This window comes from Leucoraja erinacea, chromosome 35 (genome assembly GCF_028641065.1).
Source record: "Leucoraja erinacea ecotype New England chromosome 35, Leri_hhj_1, whole genome shotgun sequence".
In the NCBI taxonomy this organism is placed as follows: Eukaryota; Metazoa; Chordata; class Chondrichthyes; order Rajiformes; family Rajidae; genus Leucoraja; species Leucoraja erinaceus.
Window position 1 is genome coordinate 1,466,731 of NC_073411.1, and position 23,923 is coordinate 1,490,653.

Genomic DNA, 23,923 nt, shown 5'->3' on the forward strand with positions numbered 1-23,923 from the left:
TGGGCAATATGGATTTTAGTAAGGCAATTGAGAATGTCCCTCATGGCAGGTTGATCCAGAACATTAAGATGCATTGGATCCACAGTGACTTGGTAGTTTTAATTTAGAACAGGCTTACCCATAGATGAGATGGGGCAGTGATGCAATGATGCTATTCTGGCTGGAGGTCTGTAACCAGTGTATTATGCAAGGATATGTGCTAGAATTGCTATTGTTTTGAGATATATATAAATGACTTGCATGTAAAGGTAGATTGATTTATGAGGGTTTGTACGCAAGTTTACAGACCACACCAAAATTGGAGGAGTTGCGGACAGTGGTGAGGTTGTGAAAGGATACAGTGCGATGTAAATCACGTACAGACATGGGTAGTGAAATGGTTGATGGAGTTCAATACAAGCAAGTGTGAGGTGTTACATTCTGGGGGGTTGAATGTACACAGTTAATGGCCAGATCCTTAACAGCATTGATGTACATGGGGAACATGTGGTCCAAATCCACAGCTCCCTGAACATGGCAATGAAAGTAGATGAAGAGGGCATAAAGAGGGCTTATGTATGCTGGCCTTCATGGGTTGGGGCAGAGTATAGAGCTTGGATTCAGGAAGTGATGTTGCAGCTTAATACATTTTTTATTAGGCCACATTTGGAATATTATGTTCAGTTTTGGACGCCCACAGTACCTCAAGGTGCAAACAAAATTATTTCAAAGTGAGCTTGGAGGCCAAGGTAAGATGACATCAGTTTATTCCTTACACTGGTGACATAGCAGCACTGTAGCTGATGCCACTCCTTCACAGCACCGGCACACCAGGTTCAATCCTGACTTCCAATGCTATCTGTGCAGAGTTGGCACAGTGTCCCTGTAACTTCATGGGTTCTCCTGGGATTTCTGGTTTCTTCCCACATCCCAGAGTTGTGCCGGGTGGTAGGTAAGTTAACTCACCTCTAGTGTAGATGGGCAGCAATGGAGTTCGGGAGGAGTCGATAGGCATATGAGAAAGACTAAGTTACAGAGAAATAAGCGGGGGACTGGACAGATGGTATGAGCTGAGAGCTGGCAACAAATTGATGCCAGCTTTCAGAAGAAGGGTCTGAAGATGGGTCTCGATCCGAAACATCGCTCATTACTTCTCTCCGGAGATGCGGCCTGACCCACTGAGTTATTCCAGCATTTTGTGTCTACCTTTGATTTAAACCAGCATCTACAGTTCTTTCCTACACATCAAATTGATGGGTCAAATGAACTCCTCCTATGTCATTTGGAGGATGTCTATATCATCGACGCCATATTTGGAGCAGTTTTCGACCCCTTGTCTGAGGAAGGATGTGCTGGCATTGGAGAGGGTCCAGAGGAGGTTTACAAGAATGATCCCAGGGATGATTGGGTTAACATATGATGAATGTTTAACTACACTAGGCCTGTACTCGCTGGAGTTTAGACGGTTGAGGAGAGACCTCATTGAAACTTACCGAATAGTGAAAGGCCTGGTTAGAGTGGATGTGGAGAGGATGTTTCCACGAGTGGGAGAGTCTAGGACCAGAGGTCATAGCCTCAGTATGAAAGGACATATAACCATATAATAACCATATAACAATTACAGCACGGAAACAGGCCATCTCGACCCTTCTAATCCGTGCCGAACACGTATTCTCCCCTAGTCCCATATACCTGCGCTCAGACCATAACCCTCCATTCTTTTCCCGTCCATATAACTATCCAATTTATTTTTAAATGATAAAAACGAACCTGCCTCCACCACCTTCACTGGAAGCTCATTCCACACAGCCACCACTCTCTGAGTAAAGAAGTTCCCCCTCATGTTACCCCTAAACTTCTGTCCCTTAATTCTCAAGTCATGTCCCCTTGTTTGAATCTTCCCTACTCTCAGTGGGAAAAGCTTATCCACGTCAACTCTGTCTATCCCTCTCATCATTTTAAAGACCTCTATCAAGTCCCCCCCTTAACCTTCTGCGCTCCAAAGAATAAAGCCCTAACTTGTTCAACCTTTCTTTGTAACTTAGTTGCTGAAACCCAGGCAACATTCTAGTAAATCTCCTCTGTACTCTCTCTATTTTGTTGACATCCTTCCTATAATTAGGTGACAAAAATTGTACACCATACTCCAGAATTAGCCTCACCAATGCCTTGTACAATTTTAACATTACATCCCAACTTCTATACTCAATGCTCTGATTTATAAAGGCCAGCACACCAAAAGTGTCAAATTTCCCTTGAAAAACACATTTAGAAAGGAGATAAGGAGGTATTTCTAAGGCAGAGGGTGACGAATCTGTGGAATTCATTGTCATCAAAGGCTGTAGAGGCCATGTCAATAGTTATTTTTAAGGTGGAGATTGATAGATTCTTGATTAGTAAGGGTGTCGGGGGTTATCGGGAGAAGGCAGGAGAATGGGGTTGTGAGAGAAAGATAGATCAGCCATGATTAACTGGTGGAGTGGACTTGATGGGCCGAATGGTCCATTCCTGCTCCTCAACATATTAAATGCTCTATGAACTTTGAGTTACTCATTGTATATTTGTTGGTGGATACACAAGGGATTGCAGATGCTGGATTACGAAGAAAAATACAAAGTGCTACAGGAGCTCAGCAAGTCACACAGCACCCACGGAGGGAAAGGGATGGTCGAGGCTTCAAGTCAAGACCCTGCATCAGGATGAAGCGTGTCGAATGAGGACAGGCGGTAAAAAGCGATGAGAGGGAGGGATGAGGCTGGTGGGTGATAAATAGCACCATTGAGGTGTGAGATAATGGTTAGATGGAGCCATAGGGGACGGCAAGGAGGGAGGTTTGAGGCAGAGGCCAGAGAACGACAGGTGGAACAAGATAAGTGAGGGATGATGGGTAGCTAGAACCAAGCGTGAGGCGTGGAAAGGAGAAGAAACCCAGGTGAATAGGTGTGTGGGTAGATGCCTCCACAGTTGCTGCTCGGCCTGCTGTACCGTCAGCAGTTTGTATGTTTGGTTGTTGAAACAATGAGCAGTCAAACTGCCATAAAGTCAATAGACAATAGGTGCAGGAGTAGGCCATTCAGCCCTTCGAGCCAGCGCCGCCATTCAATATGATCATGGCTGATCATCCACAATCAGTCCCCCTTTCCTGCCTTCTTCCCATATCCCTTGACTCCGCTATTTTTAGGAGCCTTACCTGGCTCTCTCTTGAAAGCATCCCGAGAACCTGCCTCCACCTGAGGCAGAGAATTCCACAGACTCACCACTCTCTGTGAGAAAAAGTGTTTCCTTGTCTCCGTTCTAAATGGCTTACTCCTTATTCTTAAACTGTGGCCCCTGGTTCTGGACTCCCCCAACATCGGGAACATGTTTGCTGCCTCTAGCGTGTCCAAGTCACTGATAGTAGTAATGTTATTCACCAATCTACTCTGAGCATCATTGAAGCAATGACATCGCTGTCACTGTGTTGTTTGTGCAAATTGCTGGAAGCAAATTGGCTACAATGTAGCAGGGAATATATGTACTTCAGAAGTACCCCTGTAAAATGCTTTAGGATATCCCAATAAATGCTCGATGTTCCTTTTTGTTTTGTAATTGTGTACTAGGAAGCTAATGTAAAACGGGCAATAAAGATCATCTCGGACCCCTCCCACCCAGCAAACCACCTTTTCTAGTCTGAAGAAGGGTTTCGGCGCGAAACGTTGCCTATTTCCTTCGCTCCATAGATGCTGCTGCACCCGCTGAGTTTCTCCAGCTTTTTTGTGTAACCTTCGATTCTCCAGCATCTGCAGTTCCTTCTTAAACACCTTTTCCAGTCTCTCCCTTCAGGGAGGCGCCTCAGGTCACTTGCCACAAAATCCACCCGTTTTAAAAGCAGCTTCTTCCCCTCAGCAATAAGAACACTCAATTCCCTCCAATGACAGACAACACTAAGGACTCTTGATGTATATAGTGTCTTGTCTATGGTCTTTGTCTGTTCTTTTGCACTATGTTCTGTTGGTGAGATTTGTGATTTGTGATGTGGTATGGATGCACCTTATTACTATGATCTGTGTTGTTATATGTGTTAATGTGACTAAAGCAGTGTACCATCATGTACCGAACCCACATACCACCAACCCTGGTTGCGTGGCAAATAAAGATTCTATCTATCTATCTATGTAAGACATTGAAATATGAAAGGATTCTGGACAGAATGGAGAGAAATTCGAATAATTGTGCAAATCACCTTGTATGAATTAACACTGTACCTGAAACAACAGAAAATTACATGGAAACGTCCTGAAGTGTTTCCACTGAAAGCCATTGTTGTTAAATACTTGGAGCAAAAAACTTCGATCATTTACAGTAAGGCACCAAAGGCAGCTACTTAGCCATCAAGTACAAATGGACTCTCTCTCGAGCGATACAATCAATTCTATTCACTCATTTTATGCCCGAAGCCAGGGATTCCCAACCTTTTTCGTCCCGTTTACCCCTGGCAGCTTTAATAGCCCAAAACAATGTTACTTCACTTATTTATGAACAACTAAAGATGAACAGATACCAGAACCAAAGTCAGTCAATAAGAATAGATATGTACAAATCCAGAATCAACAAATGTACCCCCTGGGTAGGCTACATTTACCCCAGACTGGGAACCCTTGCCCTAAGCCCCTTGTTCTCCCAAATGCCTATCTAATTTATTACAGTTTGTCTCCATTTCACCTGCATCACAGGTCTTTGGCAGTCACTGGAAATATAGACTTTCCCCAGTTTCATTCAGTATGAGTTTCACCATACCTTCATTGGTACACATGACAATAAACTGACCTTTGAACTTTTGCTTCTTGTAAAACTTTAAACCTCTGCCTCCACTTATTGTCCAATGAACTGCTGGGACAGCTGCTCTCTGTAAACCTAATTTGAGTCTGTGAATCATGTTTACTTTGACCAGAGCCGTCAATCTCAGTGTCTGCAAGGAGATGAAACCCAACATCTCTAGTCATTCTAGTTAGACTAGTTCTCTATTCTGTATGCTAATTAAATTCCTCGTATGTTGCAGAACATACTTAAGCTGATAAAGTATTAATATGATAATGATTATGATTAACCTTGCAGCTGACAATGGAAAACCAGGATGAACTGACTGCGAGGTCTAGAGCAAGTGTCAAATGTTCTTGTTCAGGCCACTGTGATGCTACATTGCCATACTCTACCTCCTGTGGATCCCGTATCTGATGATTCCTTCTATAGATGACTTATTTTTTTCATAATGTTGTTTGCATTTACTTCAGAGATTGATAGTGTTCTAGTTTTGCATGATGATATTATTGCAATTTCTATGACTTCATTTAACAAAAAGACAATAGGGAGAGGTTGAATAGTCTGAGTCTGTATTCCTTGGAGCGCAGGAGAATGACAATAGACAATAGACAATAGGTTCAGGAGTAGGCCATTCGGTCCTTCGAGCCAGTACTGCCATTCAATGTGATCATGGCTGATCATCCCCAATCAGTACCCCGTTCCTGCCTTCTCCCCATATCCCCTGACTCTGCTATTTTTAAGAGCCCTATCTAGCTCTCTCTTGAAAGCATCCAGAGAACCTGCCTCCACCGCCCTCTGAGGCAGAGAATTCCACTTTGTTCCACAATTCCACAAAAGTTCTGCTTCACTAACTTCTCTCAATCATATTTGGTGCAGAGTATTATGTGCTCTGAGGTACATGGGCTATATATCAGGTGCTCATGTCACCCAGAATCAAAATGTACATAAGCAGGAAAGCTGTACCATGCTGAAAATCTGTACTGAGTAATGTTTTAGCTCTGAACAATGCAACTGTAAACCAAATCAAATCCACTTAGTACAATGCAGTAGTAATAACTATTTTCTTTGGATGCAAATTATTAGAACATCATGGCTTTCAATAAACAGACAAAATACAATCCAGGTGATAAATAAGTGAGCAAACTGTAACCATATCTGCAGTGCTGTAAAAGACTGAGGACACTATTACATTGGCCAATGTGCAGATTGAAACACAATATGGAGTTTGCATGTTTCATTATTAAGAGACATTAAGTGGGAAACAATTACTCGTGGTCTATAATTCTCAGACCATCTTATTGTTTTTATTGTCCTAAAAACTTCTGTTACATGTATATTTAATCTTTTAACAAAAGCATCTTAAGTTACTCTCCGAGCTGAATTAAACGGTATTCTTTGTATTACTTTGAGCATCTTTACCTGTGGTGATAGTCTCGTTTCAATAGTCGATAATCAATATGGTGACAATCGCCTGCATTCCGGAAGCTGGAATGGTTTTCATGAGGAGAGAGCAGGTTGTTGTGATCTGAGTATTCGCCTGTTACACTTCCCATGCTTATCACTTGCTTTGAAACTTGTTGGTGCAGGTTTCTGCTGTAATGCTGCAAAGATTTGGAGAATCAATCTTTATCCTCTGTCGGTTCCACGAGAAATTGGCCAATTCAGTTCTCGCTTTTCACCCTTGATACATTATCAGTCAAGCGCAACAGAGCGGCTCCAGTTTATCGCAAGAGCTGTGTGCTTGATCTGACAGGGAACTCAGCACGTTTCTGCAGCTGCTACAGGAGATCGAACAAGCCCTTGCCGACCTCCTGATGACTGAATGACAAAATACACGTCCCAGCACTATCTCCACTCTGCAAACCTTCCTCAAGTCTGGACAACAGCTTACACAACGTCATTAAGCCTTCCCATTGATTGGCAGACAAACAATTCCGAAATTGAATTATTTTTAGTTTGCTCCTCCACCTCAGGCACCTTTAGTCCAAAACCCGTTTTACATGTCACAACTTGCGATCATAAATACTTAATCAAGTTTTTAATTTAGCACAGCACAGTATCTGATATAGGAAACCAGGACAGGAGTTGTAAAATAATATAAAAAATGTTAAGGAAAGCAAATTTAAGTTTAATTGTTCATCTTTATATCGCTGTAAATCTGATCATTATTACCATTTTTTCTCTTCCTTAATTGATTAATCTTCCTTAATCATTTGCTTTTTTAATTAGCTCACCTTTTCCACCTTTGGCTGTTTTTGTTTCCTAATCCTTAAATCTAAATCTCATCCGTTACCCGATTCAATCAGTTCTCAAATGTTGACGCAAAGAATTGCAGAAGGTGGATTTTTTAGTACAACACAAATGCTGGAGTAACTCAGTGGGTCAGGCAGCATCTGTGTAAGGAATCGATAGGCGATGTTTTGGTTCGGAACCCTTCTCTTCGTGTAGCACGCTCCACAATTGTCAACTTGCACTTGTAAGAATGTACAGAATTGAAGAATGCATTTGCAAGATTAAAGCTAAATGTTCTTGCACAGTCGACATGGACACAGGGTGCCATAAGGACCTACTTCTGCGCTGTGCATTTAGCTGACTCGGGAACAGCTTCTTCCCCTGTGTTATCAGGTTTCCGAATGGTCTTACTATAAGCTAGGGTACTGATCGATTACCTCATTTTGGACATTGGACTTTGTCTATGGAATTGTTGCACTACAATGCAGAGAACTATATTCAGCACTCTGTATCTTCCCCTTCACTCTGCCTTTTGTACTTCACTTTTGCATGATTGTATTTATTTATAGTATTATCTGATTTGATTGGATAGCATGCAAAACAAATCTTTCCACCATACCTTGGCACATCTAACAGCATTAAACCTAAACCTAAAATGATTCTACCACTGGTTTATTTTGTCTGGGTTCCTTCATTTTACAAAATAATCTTTAAAATGCATTTTAGACTATAAGGTTTCCTCTAAGGGACAGTGCATTTTATAACCTGAAAGTAAATTCCTTCTTGAGAAATGTATTCAATTAGTATTTGGTGGATTATTATTCTGATTAGATGCTTGTATGATGAGAGGATTATAAGATTACAGGCCCGAATTATAGGATTTCTGTTTATTACTGAAAATAACAACCAGAACTTAGGAAGAATGTCGTTTTAGACATACAGCCTGAAAACAGGCCCTTCGGCCCACCGATTCCACACTGACAATCACTCTTTTACATTAGTTCTATGTTATCCCATTTTCTCATCCACTACGGCAATTTACAGAGATCAATTAATCTGCAAACCTGCACGTCTTTGGGATGTGAGAGGAAATCAGAGCACCCAGAGGAAACCCATACGATCACAGGGAGACCCGCGTGGCAAATTCTACAGAGATGCCAGCCAACGTCAGGATCAAACCCAGGTCTCTGGCGCTGTGAGGCAGCAGCTCTAACAGCTGCACCACTGTGTCACCCTCAAAAAGCACCATGTAGAAACAAGGAACTGCAGAAGAGTTTCGGCCCGAAACGTTGCCTATTTCCTTCGCTCCATAGATGCTGCTGCACCTGTTGAGTTTCTCCAGCATTTTTGTGTACCTTTTGTGTACCTTCGATTTGCCAGCATCTGCAGTTCCTTCTTAAACACAAGGAACTGCAAATGCTGGTTTACAAAAAAAGACACAAAGTGCTAGCCTAACCAAGTGGGTCAGGCAGCAGTTCTGGAGAACATGGATAGGTGAAGGTTCAGGTCGGGGTCTTTCTCTGTGAGGGAGGGATGTCTTACTCTTCAGAAGGATCAGTTATGGGAAAGTAAACCATGGTTAGCTCTGACTTTCCTGGCATATGTGAAATATTCCGTATAGCGTAAGGTGTAAAAATCCCGTCTTTACTGGAAGATGTTCCTGCAAACAAAGTACTGGCTCTCACTGGCAAAGTTAGGTGTTCATACACTAAGCTATTCACAGATTCGATTGCAACATTTTGAAGGGATCTGAATAAGTGTCTGAAGTGAAGAATTTGCAGGGCAATGGATTAAAAGGCTGCAGATGTGGCTGGAGGGATTGCTCTTACATTGGGTTAGTATAAACCTAATGGATTGAATGGTTTCCTTTGATTCTGTAACTATTCTGTGATTCTTAGAAGTGTACTTGAAGAAACATGACGTAGGGTTGTGGACTTTAGTGCTGAGAGATGCTATTAGTTTGTATCGCTCTTTCTAGTCCCGCATGAATTTGCTGAGGTTTAGAAGGATAAAGAGTTCTCATTGAAATCTACTGGATAATGAAAGGCCCCGCAGAGTGGATATGGAGATGAAATTCCCAACAGTGGGAGTGTCTAGGACCAGAGCACAGAGCCTCAAAATAAAAGGACATACCTTTAGAATGGAGATGGGAAGGACATTTTGTAGCCAGCGGGTGGTGAATCTGTGGAATTCACTACCAAAGATGGCTGTGGCAGCCAAGTCATCGGGTATTTTTAAAGTGGAGATTGATAGATTCTTGATTAGTAGGGGCATCAAAGGTTATGGGGAGAAGGCAGGAGAATGGGATTGAGAGGAAAACATAGATTGGCCATGTTTGAAAGGCGAAGTAGACTTGATTGGCCGAATGGCCTAATTCTGCTCCTGCGTTTTATGATCTTACAAACATGATGGGTTAAATGGCCTCCTTGTGCATTGTACATTTTCTATGATTTATTTATGCTTGTAACCTTTTGTTCATTCCCTTAGGTACTAAATTCTGCGATGAATCTACGGAATAGGTAGGCCACATGGATCCCAGATTTGTGACTGTTTAAGGAAAGGGGAAGAAGAAAAAATGCCAAAAAGCACCGCCAATTTCAGTAGGGATAAATTGGCAACTTTGTTCAATTATGGGAGTGGATGAAGCCACGTGTATTCCACGTGTATAGAACATGCAGTGCCAGAGGAGGTAGTTGAAGCAGGGACTATCCCAATATTTCAGAAACAGTTAGACAGGTACATAGATAGGACAGGTTTGGTGGGATATGGACCAAATACAGGCAGGTGGGACTGGTGTACTGTAGCTGGGACATGTTGGCTGCTGTGGGCAAGTTGGGCCTGTTTCCACGCTGTATCACTCCAGAGAAATGTCAACAAGCAGTAGCTTTACATGGAGGCTCCCAAGGTGCTTCTGCTCTGCTCCATGTGCACATTTTCCTGGGCTCTCCATCCACTGCCAATCCTACATTAGTTATAGAAATTGAAGAACAGCTACTTACTTTATAATTCTGCCTTTAATCCCATGCTCTGAAAAAGCCCTCAGCCAAAAGTGGGTCTGTGTGCACTTAAATTTGAAATATAGCCAAAGCTGCTGATAAATGAAGTGTTTATTTAATTTATTTGAGTGATAAATTAACATCCTGAAGCCGCGGTCTCCGGTAGGAAAGTGCCGATTCGGGCGCTCCAAGTGTATTTGACCGTCCCAACGTCGGAGTTTGGATCATCCCGACGAGTGGGTCTGTACATCTGCCATCCGTAGCAGCGACTATGGATGGTTTATGACCCCGACCACAGATGAACAAAGGAGGAGGACTGGCTGAACTTTGTTGCCTTCCACCACAGTGAAGAATGCTGTGGTGGATGTTTGTGTTAAATTCTATTGTGCATTGTGTGCTCTTTTTAAGTGTATTGCTGCTGTCAAATTCATTTCACTGCACCTTTGGGTGCATGTAACGATTAAAATTGACTTTGACTTTATAAGGCATTATGTTGGTATTTTATACATAACTATATTTTTCATAAATCACAATGCATAAAGTTGGGCAGCTGGTCGAGCTGCTGCCTCACAGCACCATCGACCCGGCTTTGATCTGGACCTCAGGTACTGTCTGTAGGGAGTTTGCACGTTCTCTTTGTGAGGAGAACGTGGTGGGTTTCCGCTGGGTGCTCTGGTTTCCTCCCACTTCCAAGCGTGCAGGTTTGTAGGTTACTTGGCCTCTGTAAAATGCCCCTAGTGTGTAAGGATTGGATGAGAAAGTGGGATAACATAGAATTGTTGTGAATGGGTAATCGTTTGTTGGAGTGGACTCGATGGGCCGTTTCCATGCTGTATCTCCAAACTAAACTAAACTAAGCTAAAGTCGTTCAGATTGTATTATTGCTGAGCACTTTTGTGATTCACAAACTCGTCAACAGTTTGGTGACGCAATAAGTAAGGGCGTGTCTGGCCAGCAGTTCACATAGCTCTGGTTATCTCACAGACATTCCCTGTCCATGGGCGCTAGCAGAGTGGCCAGCCATCACCCTCAGTACAGTTACTGAGGCAGCCCACTGGCCATAACCACTCTGACAGATATCACCCCACAAAATGTGATGGTCCACACATATAAACTTTAAATAGAGCACTTGAAAAGGTGGATGAAAACGGACAGTGGCTGCATTCTCATTTCCACCCAGTCTTCAAATCCGTAGGCTCCATATCTTCACAATGCATATTTTTATATGGCAGAGGAGACCATTCTGCCCATCAAGTATGTGCCAGTTCCAACAACAGAGATCACTTCTGAAATGTAACCACGCCGGAACCCCAGCCTTGAAACACCCTCTTAAAGGAGATCCTTGACTGAGTCGGAGATGAAGGAAACATACTGCTTTATCCTTTTTGCCAAATGAGAGGGAGGAACAACAGGGAGACTGCCTGCACTGCCACAAGGAGAAGTGCATGCATTTCTTAGATTTTGCTGAATAACTGTTAAAAAGAACCAATGGTTCAATGGTAATTTATTGCCATATGTTCCTAGGAATAGTACTGTAGATTACTCTGGGACAGTGCACAAGAGGCATCACGTTTCCACTGCCATTTGGTATGATTCAAGTCCAAAGTTGTTAAAAATGAAAAGTCTTAACTTAGTCATGAAGGCCCACTGTCCTGGCGGCAGCAGTGGGTCAGAGTTGCAGGGTCAGCCTGGCCAGGAGATGATACTGATGTCCTCCGCTGCTGCTCTGCTGCTCCATACTGCTGCAGGCCACGTCTGATCCACATGCTCGGCTGATTGGAGCGGCCACAGGCTGCTGCATGGCCTCCAGTGACATCTCAATCTGGTGTCCCGAGGGAAGTGTGCTATCTCTCACCTCACATGGCTGCTGCTCAGACTCCGTGCCTTCTGCAGCCGACCTCGGAACATCCAGAGCATCCCCAAGGAAGCAGGCGGAGAGCACCAAGCCCGCTCACCAGCATTGCTTCCTTGTGTCCGCTGCCAAGACTGGAACACCATGGTTCCTACGTGCTGGTGGAAGCTTCACTGCTGACCTTTGCTTGAAGCTGTCAGCTGGAGCTGCTTTGCGATAAGAAACATAGCAAATAGGTGCAGGAGGAGGCCATTTGGCCCTTCGAGCCAGCACCGCCATTCATTGTGATCATGGCAGATCGTCCCCAATCAATAACCCGTGCCAGCCTTCTCCCCATATCATTTGATTCCACTAGCCCCTAGAGCTCTCTTTTAAATCCATCCAGTGATTTGGCCTCCACTGCCCACTGTGGCAGCCAATTCCACAAATTCACAACTCTTTGGGTGAAAAAGTTTTTTCTCAACTCGTCTTAAATGGCCTTCCCTTTATTCTAAGACTGTGGCCCCTGGCTCTGGATTCGCCCAATATTGGGAACATTTTGCCTGCTTCTAGCTTGTCCAGTCCTTTTATAATTTTATATGTTTCTATAAGATCCCCCGCGATCCATCTAATCTCTAGTGAATACAAGCCTAGTCTTTTCAATCTTTCCTCATATGACAGTCCCGCCATCCCAGGTATCAATCTCGTGAACCTACGCTGCACTGCCTCAATCCCAAGGATGTTCTTCCTCAAATTAGGTGACCAGAACTGTACGCAATACTCCAGATGTGGTCTCACCAGAGCCCCATACAACATGCAGAAGAACCTCTCTACTCCTATACTGAAATCATCTTGTTATGAAGGCCAACATTCCATTAGCTTTCTTCACTGCCTGCTGTACCTGCACGCCAACTTTCAGTGACCAGTGTACAAGGACACCCAGGTCTCGCTGCACCTCCCCCTTACCTAACCTAACCCCATTGAGATAATAATCTGCCCCCTTGTTTTTGCCACCAAAGTGGATAACCTGACATTTATCTATATTATACTGCATCTGCCACGCATCTGCCCACTCACTCAACCTGTCCAGGTCACCCAATAATCTCCGAACATCTTCTTCACAGCTCACACTGCCACCCAGCTTTGTGTCATCCACAAACCTGCTAGTGTTGCTCGTAATTCCCTCTTCCAAATCATTAATATATATGCTAAACAGTTGTGGCCCCAACACCGAGCCTTGCGGCACTCCACTCGCCACAGCCTGCCATTCTGAAAAGGACCCGTTCACTCCTACTCAGGGCCGGCCTTAGGATGTGCGGGGCCCAATTGGGAACAATTTTGGTGGGCCCCAGGTTCCCAGCCAAGGTGTGTCAGCCCAGTTATTTTGTATATATTATGAAATTGTACACTAGGTGCTATGGATTCTACACTGTGTGAATCTCTCCTGCTCCCTCCCCTTTGCCTGTCAGTAGCTCCACTGGCTTCCAACCTTTACCGTAGCTGCTAATTACCATTAAACTGCATTATGTGATTGGACACAATGCCCTTGGCGACAGTGGCTGATTGGACGGGAGGAGACCTATTTGTTGATTGGACGGAAATTTTAAGGCAAGCTGATTGGTGATTGGATGCAACCCCCTTAGAGACAGCGATTGATTGGCTGCCAAATAAAATTGTTAAATCTGTAACAAAAATCGCTGGTCGGTGCGAACTCAGTGGACTATCTGGTTGTATCTCCAAACTAAACACTATAACATACAGGTACATTCATTTAAAATTAAATTCAGTGAATATTTCACATGATTTCTTACTCAATAAGCTCAATATCTGACCAATTTCTGTTTAACACGTTTGGTCTGCCGTGAGCATTTTTCTCTCCCAAAACAGTTCATATCTAGCAAACCGATCAACGAACCAGACAGCAGTCGGACGCAGTCATAGAAACATAGAAAATAGGTGCAGGAGTAGGCCATTCGGCCCTTTGAGCTTGCACAGCCATTCAATATGATCATGGCTGATCATCCAACTCAGTATGCTGTACCTGCTTTCTCTCCATACCACCTGATTCCTTTAGCCACAAGGGCCACATCTAACTTAAATATAGCCAATGAACTGACCTCAACTACATTCTGTGGCAGAGAATTCCAGAGATTCACCACTCTCTGTGTAAAAATGTTTTTCTCATCTCAGTCCTAAAAGATTTCCCCTTTATCCTTAATCTGTGACCCCTTGTTCTGGACTTCCCCAACATCGGGAACAATCTTCCTGCATCTAGCCTGTCCAACTCTTTAAAGAATTTTGTGCGTTTCTATAAGATCCCCCCTCAATCTTCTAAATTTTAGCGAGTACAAGCCGAGTCTATCCAGTCTTTCTTCATATGAAAGTCCTGACATCCCAGGAATCAGTCTGGTGAACCTTCTCTGTACTCCCTCTATGGCAAGAATGTCCTTCCTCAGATTAGGAGCTGTACGCAATACTCCAGGTGTGGTCTCCCTGCTCCTATACTCAAATCCTTTTGCTATGACTGCTAACATACCATTCGCTTTCTTCACGGCCTGCTGCACCTGCGTGCCTACTTTCAATGACTGATGTACCATGACAGCCAGGTCTCGTTGCATCTCCCCTTTTCCTAATCGGCCACCATTCAAATTAGAGTCTACTTTCCTGTTTTTGCCACCAAAGTGGGTAACCTCACATTTATCCACATTATACTGCATCTGCCATGCATTTGCCCACTCACCCAGCCTATACAAGTCAGCTTGTAGCCTCCTAGTTTAGAGAGGTTAGAGATGTTGAGAGGGCTTCAGATGGGTTCAGATGGGTTTAGAAGTGTTCAAAAGTATTGTAGAGGGAAATAGGGGGGAATAGAGGGGGTTTAGAGGTGTTCAGAGGGTTCCAGAGGGGTTTAGAGATCCCGTGAGAAATTGTATTCCTCTGAAATTGAAGATAGACATAAAGCTGGAGTAACTCAGCAGGCCAGGCAGCGCAGCGACTCTGGAGAGAAGACCCTTCTTCAGACTGAATTGAACTCTCGTCGGTGAGAGTACTTGTGATTGTCTGAAGAAGGGTCTCGACCAGAAACGCAACCCTCTCCCCAGAGCCGCTGCCCATCCCGCTGAGCCACCTTCAACTTCAGAGCCAAACAAAAAACACAGAATGCTGGAGGAACTCAGCGGTCAAGGCGGCTGCCTCACCCGCTGGGTTTCTCCAGCATTTTTGTCTACCGCTAAACGTCAATGATTCCGGGAATGCTGAGGCAACAGGGTGAGAGAGCTAGAGAGAGACGAGATGGGGAGCGGGAGAGAGAGCGCGAGAGAGAGAGAGGGAGGGAGGGAGAGAGCAAAACACAGAGAGACACAACGTGGGTCGGTAGGTGAATGACTAACCTGCACACCAGGAAGAAGCCCCTTCCGGGGCCCTCACTCATGATAGTGAGTTTAAAGAAATTCTCAATGTGTCATCGATCTACATTCCTCAGTAAATGTAATTGTGTTTTAAACAAGTATTAATGACACCACGTGAATTTTATTCAAAGGAACTTGCCGTAATTAATACTCATTCAAAACACAATAACATTTACTGAGGAATGTGGATGGATGCAGATTGATATAACAACTTGTTAACTACTTGCTGTTAAGAAGTGCTAACAGTACTAGTTAACAAATCGTTTGTGTCTGATGGCCGTGCAGCGGTTGTTATACATGTTCGTTTAAAAAAAAAAATCCGGATGGCGAATTAAAAAAAAAATCTTTATTTAACAGAGAATTCATATTTTCGTACGAAATACGGAACATTAGTGCGGGGCCCAATTGGGGGCAATCGATCAAATCGGCTTAAGGCCGGACCTGCTCCTACTCTTTGCTTCCGGTCTGCCAACCAATTTTCTATCCACGTCAACACCCTACCCCCAATACCACGTGCTCTAATTTTAGTAACCAGTCTCCCGTGCGGGACCTTATCAAAGGCTTACTGAAATTCTAGACTACATCTAGAACACTACATCCACTGGCTCCCTTTCATCCATTTTACTTGTCACATCCTCAAAAAATTCCAGAAGATTAGTCAAGCATGATTTTCCTTTCATAAATCCAAGCTGACTTGGACTAATCCTTTTACTGCTATCCAAATGCCCCATTATTACCTCTTTAATAAATGACTCTTTCCCACCACCGAAGTCAGACTAACTGGTCTGTAATTCCCCGTTTTCTCTCTCGCTCCTTTCTTGAAAAGTGGGATAACATTAGCTATTCTCCAATCCACAGGAACTGATCCTGAATCCATTGAACATTGGAAAATGATCACCAATGTGTCCTCTATTTCTAGAGCCACCTCCCTGAGAACCCTGGGATGCAGTCCATCAGACCCAGGGGATTTATTATCCTTCAGTCCCATTAGCCTACCCAATACTATTTCTAGCCTAATGAAAATTTATTTCATTTCCTCGACCCCCTTAGATCCACTGTCCTCCCGTACTTCTGGGAGATTATTTGTATCCAAAGTATTTGTTCAACTATTCTGCCATTTCCTTGTTCTCCATCCTATTATACAGAAGTGAGATCGACCGACTGACCAAATAGTGCCAGCACAATAACCTGGCCTTCAACACCAGCAAAGCCAAGGAACTGATTGTGGACTTTGGAAGGGGTAGGATGGGGACCCACAGTCATGTTTATATCGACGGGTCAATGGTGGAAAGAGCTTCAAATTCCTGGCTGTGCACATCTCTGAAGATCTTTCCTGGAGCACATCAGCGCCTCTACTTCCTGAGAAGATTACGGGGAGTCGGTATGTCAAAGAGGACTCTCTCTAACTTCTACAGGTTCACAGTAGAGAGCATGCTGACTGGTTTCATCGTGGCTTGGTTCGGAAGCTTGAGCGCCCTGGAGCGGAAAAAACTGCAAAAAGTAGTAAACACAGCCCAGTCCATCATCGGCTCTGACCTCCCTTCCATCGAGGGGATCCATCACAGTTGCTGCCTCAAAAAGGCTGGCAGCATCATCAACAACCCACACCATCCTGGCCACATACTCATCTCCCCACTACCTCCAGCTAGAAGGTACAGGAGCCTGAAGACTGCAATGACCAGGTTCAGGAATAGCTACTTCCCCACAGCCATCAGGCTATTAAACTCGGCTCGGCCAAAACACTGAACATTAATAGTCCATTATCTGTTTATTTGCACTTTATCAGTTTATTTACTCATGTATGTATATATTTATACAATGGTATATGGACACGCTGATCTGTTCTGTAGTCATGCCTACCATGTTCTGGTCTATGTTCGGGTGCTAAAGCAAATCAAGAATTTCATTGTCCTATCAGGGACACGTGACTGGTCCGAGAACACTAATGCAATCATCAAGAAAGCTCGTCATCGCCTCTACTTTCTGAGAAGATTACGGAGAGTCGATTTGTCAAGGAGGACTCTCTCTAACTTCTACAGGTGCACAGTAGAGAGCATGCTGACCGGTTGCATCGTGGCTTGGTACAGCAACTTGAGCGCCCTGGAGAGGAAAAGACTACAAAAAGTAGTAAACACTGCCCAGTCCATCATCGGCTCTGACCTTCCTTCCATCGAGGGGATTTATCGGTCGCTGCCTCAAAAAGGCTGGCAGTATCATCAAAGACCCACACCATCCTGGCCACACACTCATCTCCCTGCTACCTTCAGGTAGAAAGTACAGGAGCCTGAAGACTGCAACAACCAGGTTCAGGAATAGCTACTTCCCCACAGCCGTCAGGCTATTAAACCTGGCTCGGACAAAACTCTGATTATTAATAACCCATTATCTGTTATTTGCACTTTATCAGTTTATTTATTCATGTGTGTATATATTTTTATTATGGTATATGGACACACTGATCTGTTTTGTAGTAAATGCCTACTATGTTCTGTGTGCTGAAGCAAAGCAAGAATTTCATTGTCTTATCAGGGACACATGACAATAAACTCACTTGAACTTGAACAATAAAACTCTCTTGAACTCTTGAGCAAAAGCAGCCAGATGGATGAGATCTCAAAGCTCTTTTTAAAATTACATTTCAAGATCTGGATAGGGCCCTAACTTCCTCAGGATGGTGATGGTGAGTGCTTTCTGCAGAATTCCTTGGATGAACTAAAAGGTGATATCAGTTGAATGTAACCTTGCAACAGAACAGGGCTGCTCTCACCAGTTTCCTAATCTTAAAAACACAGCAATACCATAGCCTGCCAATACCAAACAATGTATCAAGATCAGTTAACATAGTTTTGCGGGAGAATCTAATCTTGGGCTATTGATGCAGTATTCACTGCCGTATAGTGGGTGGATCTTCACTCGTATTCTTGATCTCTTTCAGCCTTGGTCTAATAACAGTCAAGCCATTCATCAATAAAATTCAGCTACAAGTTCAATACAATACCCTTAATTTTCAATATGCAATTAGTGATTGTGCTTCCCTCTAATTAAGAGTTCCATAATGTCTTTCTGGCATCATTTAATGTTATGCAGAGCGGTGCAGTCTTGGTCTGATCCAAGAGCTTATATTTCACTCATTCCATGGGCCAGCATGTAGGGAATAAATAGAAACACAAAGGCGATAAGCCCATCACACAGAATTCCAGATTTTTAGTATCAGCTGAAAAAATGCCTCTATGACTGCGACTTTTCCTTCATATCATCAGGCACAAATTTCCAAAGAATAAACAGGTGCTGGGATAACTTCCATTCCACTGCAGAACCATGCTTATGATTGGAATAGTTATCGGTTACAAAATTAGCCTGGTGACATCTCCCAGTCAGCCACTTGAGGATATTCATTTGCTACTAACTGCTGTGCTCGGCTCTAAACTCAGCAAGTTGCTGCATAGTCCTCCCAATAATAGGAACATGAAAAGTTAAACACATCTGGGAGAACCTCTGATACGATACGATGTATTAGATCTGCCAACAGACATAACAACACAAAATACACATGAAATTAAAGTGACGAGTGGAAAGGCTTGGGGGATGTGCTAAGATTAGGGGGGGGGGGGGGGGGGGTTGTAGATCAAAAAGTATTGCTGATTTGATCCATGTTAGTTAGTTCAACATACGACTTGGAGCCTATAGAACTCATTTCGATGGTCTCTGTATGTATTCTAATTAGAGTACGTTCTGATATATAATGACTCTGTATCAATAGTACTTTGCACATGGTGTCAGAAGTGGGATTCAGTTTTAAGTTCACTTCCCTGGCACGCTCAAGTGCCTTCTTTAAGTTGGCATCATGTTGTTCCATGTCTTTGCCACTAACACTGAGTTCATCCTCGATAATAGCACAAGGGTGTCCATCAAACAGTTGCTCCATGGAGCACTCACTGGCTGAACTGATACCAAACGGCATGCGCAAAAACCTGTAGTAGCCAAAAGCAGTGCTGAAGATGGTACGCATAGATGATGCATGATCCAGGGGAATCTGCCAGAAGGAGCTCTTGGCGTCTAATACAGAGAATGTCGTTGGCTTACCCATGTGGGCAGCTACCTCCTCCACAGTATGCATGGGTGATGGGGCCTTTTGAGTGCGTGTTCAAGTCCCTCGGATTAATACATATACGAATTTTGCTGCTGATTGAGCGCGACCTCTGGACTAAGTGCAACATCCGGAATAAGCGCGACTTTTCGAATGAGCACGACTTCCGGAATGAGCGTGACCTCTGGACTGAGCGCAACCTCCGGACTCAGCCATGCTTGTAGACTCACAGTTCAGTCACTCACGGCTTGTAGACTCACAGTTCTGTCACTAACGGTTTGTAGACTCACAGTTCACTCAGCACGGCTTGCAGACTCACAGTTCTGGACTCAACTCTCACTCAAGGCTTCTGGGATGACTGACTCACGCACTGCCTCCGGAGTTTTATTAGCCTCGCCACCAGAAGGGGCGTTACCTTCATGGTGACTGACAGGGTAGAAGACTAATCTGCTGATATCACGATATTTTAAACCTTCATAACTTTTCTATTATTTCACCGATCGGAACAAAACTTGGTGCGCTTGGAGCAAAGGAGAACGGTGAGTAAGATGGCGAAATATCCTAGCGATATAGGGTAGCGTTTTTGCACAAGTCTAATTACAAAGCAGACCGGAAGTGGTCAAGGCGAGAGTTTTAGTAATTGTATAGATAGATCATCTTATCTACAGGTCTAATCCCCATCGTGAAGGAACAAACTATTTGCTATAAAGGAAGTATAGCAAAGATTCACAAGATGAATCCCAGGGATGGTTGGTTTGACACATGAGGAGAGATTAGGCATAGATTCTGAACCTATTCTCTCCAGAGGATGAGAGATGATTTCTTAATGAACTGACAAGGAACTACGGGGATGATGTTTTCTCTGGCTGAATTGCAGAATTGGGTTCATAGTTCCAAATCAAGGATCGATCATTCAAGACTGAGATTAAAATAATTTTTTTCACCCAGGGAATGGTGAACCTTTGGAATTCTAGCCCTAAGACAGCTCAAATGCTGAGTATATTCAAGGTTGCGGTTAACAAGTCTTTAGATACTAATGGAATCAAGGGATATTGATTTGTGCAATAAAGCAGTATTTATTTTATTTTAGAGATACAAGGCAGAAACAGGCCCTTCGGCCCACCGAGTCTGTGTTGACCAATGCATTTATACTATCCTACACACACTAAGGATATACAATTATACCAAGCCAATTAAACTACAAACCTGTATGTTTTTGGAGTGTGGAAGGAAACCGGATCTCCCGGAGAAAACCTATGCAAGTCATGGGGACTCTACTGCTGCGTGACTGTGCCGCCAGTGCTGAGGTAAAAGATCAGCTCTCATATTGAATGGTGGAGCCTTAATTATTCACTTGCGGCTGCCACTTGTGGGGTTATGATGGGCATGACCACTGGGTGGCAGTAGGCCACACAAACTAATTAACAGACAGACCAATGATAGGACAATGGGACATGCAGACTACAGGGAGAGCAGACCTCAAGCTCCAGAATATCTGCACACGGCAATTTTACTGTGCAAGCCCAAAGTCTATCCAGCTGTGATATTGCTTCTTTGAAACAGGCAAAATGTAATTTTTCACTTGATCTATTTTGTTCTGCAATTTCATATCCACTTCTTATAAATCAATGTTCGTCTTAATATAGTTATCAAAGGGACATATTCTATTTATCTGGGTGCATCAGTCCCTGTAATGTGTGACTATTTATATTAAAATAAAATGTCTATTGGGTACTATGATTTTCTCTGCGCAATCACATAATGTTTAATTATGTCTGCTGCAATTTTCCCTTTTTAGTTAGTCAGTCTGCGCCTTGCTGTGTAATCAGTTTCTTGTTCAGAGTTTTCCCCTCTCCTCACAGACTCCATCTCTGTGCTTGACACTCTATGCAGTCACATTGCAGTCTGCATTATTAGGTCAGACTCCAAACTCAGTCGGGAAGCATCATGTCATTGAGCAAGGTCACGATGCCAGTGCGGCAGTAATCCTGTTTAATAAGAGATGCTCTGAAAGTGAGGACACTGAGAACATAAATAACATGCTATTTGAAATCTCAGCTGCGCACTGCTTGATCTGCTGTCCTGGTGACTGTGATGTATAAGCTTATTTACTTTGTTGCTTGCCATTTTATTTGTAACGGAGAGACAATGCCGATGCATACCAATATAAGAAAAAGAAATTCTGTAGAAACAGAAATAGGCCATGTAGCCCCTTGTGCCTGATCCATCAATCGATGAGACCTCGTGAGATGTTTTCCCTCAGTTCCACAGTCCTGAAATAACCCCATATTCCCTGATTCCCTTAACATCATACATCTGTCATAAATCTAATCAATAGCTGATTTTCCTTGGTACTTTTGTGTAGATAATTCCAAAGATTTATTCACCTCTGGGTGAAGACATTTATTTTCATCTCTGTCCTGAATGACCAACCTCATATATCATGGATCTGAGAATCCAAAGCCAGAAGCTTCAAACTTGTCGTCATGTCAGAATATTGCAAATTTCAATGCGCTTCCTCTCACTCTTGTAATCTCAGGAGAAAGTAGGCCCAGCAGTCTGCTCAACGTCTCATCTCATGACAAAGCTGCAAGCCCAGGAATCAGTCTGCTGATAGGAAGTCTGAAGAAGGGTCTTGATCCAAAACGTCATCCATTCCTTCTCTCCAGAGATGCTGCCAGTCCCGCTGAGTTACTCCAGCATTTTGTGTCTACCTGCTGATAGGAAGGATGTGATTATAATGTAGAGGTTAAAGAGCAGAGGGAGTTTGTGGGAGTGGCTGTGCCTGAGACAGAGTGCAGTGATTCAGGGTAAGTGCTTGGACCTGAGAGGCTTCGGTGTGGAGGTTGAGCAGAGGGTGAAGGTATGATAAGGTAAGGTCTTATAAACGTTTGTCTGTAGTCTTAATGTGGTTGTGATGGCAAATAGGACAGCACTGTGCTCTTTCTGCAGGATGTGTTAGATCACAATTTTTTCAGGGTCCCTGATGACTACTCCTGTGGGAAGTGTAACCAGCGCTAGCTCCTGACTGGATCGTATAAAGGACACTCAGGATCATCCGGGATGCTGAGAGCATCACAGATAGATCCTTTATTTAAGATGGGAGGAATCCAAGAAATTATAGGCAGGTGAGCTTCATGTCAGTGAGAGGGAGGGTATTGATAGTATGTACTAACATATGGAAGAGAATGAGATAATTAGGGAATAATTAGCAGGGCTTTGTCCATGGCAGCTCATGACTTACAAACTTGACTGAATATGATTGCTGAGGTTGGGAAGTTGATGTTGTATACATGGACTTCAGTAAGGCATTTGATAAAGTCTCTCACAAAATGGCAACTTGGTAGTTTGGATTTAAAGTTGGCTTGCCCATAGAAGTGGTGAAGGGTGTTGTTCTGTTGGTCTGTGATAGTGGTGATTTGCAGGGAGCTGTGCTGGAACCATGTTGTTAGTGATTTATATAAATAACGGATGTAAATGATAAGTTGGTTCGTAAATTTGCAGACAAAACCAAAATTGTTAGCGTTGCAGACAGCATTGCTGTCAATGGATACAACAGAATTAGATCAGTTACAGATAGAGGCAGACAAATGACGGATGGAGTTTCAGGAGTTGTACTTTGGGAGATCGAATTTAAATGTACAGTTATGGCAAATCCTTTCACAGTGTGATGTACAAACGTATCATGTGGTCCCAGTCCATAACATCAGGAAAGTGACATCACAGGAAGACAGAGTGGTAAAGAAGGTGTACCGTCTGCTTGTATTTATCGGTCAGTTGGAGGAAAATATTTAAAGGAGATGTGCGGGGCACGTTTTTTTTTACACAGCGTGTTAGGTGCCTGGAATGCATTGCCAGGGTGGAAGCAGACATGATAATGGCATTTAAGAGAATTTTAGATGGGCACAGGGAATGAAAAGATATGGATTTCATGCAGCAGAGGAGATTAATTTAATTTGGCATTATGTTTATCATGGACATAATGTGAGCCAAAGGGTCTGTTGGTATGCTGTACTGCGCTATGGTCTAAAAGAGTTTAGCACGGTGGTCACAGCTTAGGTGCAGGCGGACAGTAGCTGTGTGACTGCCAGAAGAGGTAAAGGGAGTACACAGTGTGTGCAGGATTCTGCTGTGGTCATTGCCCTTGAAAATAAATATACCCTTTTGGAAACTGTTGGAGAGGGGGGTGGGGGAAAGCAGCAGCAGTTGTCAGATGTGTAGCACATGGCCCAGCTCTGTGGCAAAGCAGGAAAGTCAGATAGGGCTATCGCGATAAGAGATTGAATAGTTAGGGGGGGCAGATAGGATACCTTTGTCCGGCTACAGAACATCATCAACGGGAGGTAAGCAGCCAGAAGTTGTTCTGTTGTGCACATTGGCAGAAATGACATAAGTAGAAAACAGGATGAGATCCTGTAGAGTGAATATAGGGAGTTAGGCAATAGGTTAAAAAGCAGGACCTCGAGGGTAGTAATCACTGGATGGTGATATAGTAGCACAGCAGTAGAGTTGCTGCATTACAGCCCCAGAGTCCGGATTTAATCCTGATTACGGGTGCTGTCTGTACAGAGTTTGTATGTTCTCCCTGTGACCG

The 23,923-nt window shown here is 43.5% G+C and overlaps 1 protein-coding gene across 2 annotated transcripts in view; it reads right to left on the bottom strand.

Annotated features, from left to right (window-relative positions):
- The window catches only part of LOC129713156 (cytosolic purine 5'-nucleotidase-like), a 219,023-nt gene that overhangs the window by 118,036 nt on the left and 77,064 nt on the right, over positions 1–23,923 (bottom strand). The window contains exon 3 of one of the 2 annotated variants that reach the window (XM_055661990.1): positions 6,199–6,380. The exons of the other annotated variant lie outside the window; for it this stretch is intronic. Within the exon in view, the coding sequence (XP_055517965.1) occupies positions 6,199–6,380 (182 nt within the window). The remainder of the gene's footprint in view (positions 1–6,198; positions 6,381–23,923) is intronic. 2 annotated transcript variants of the gene reach the window in all.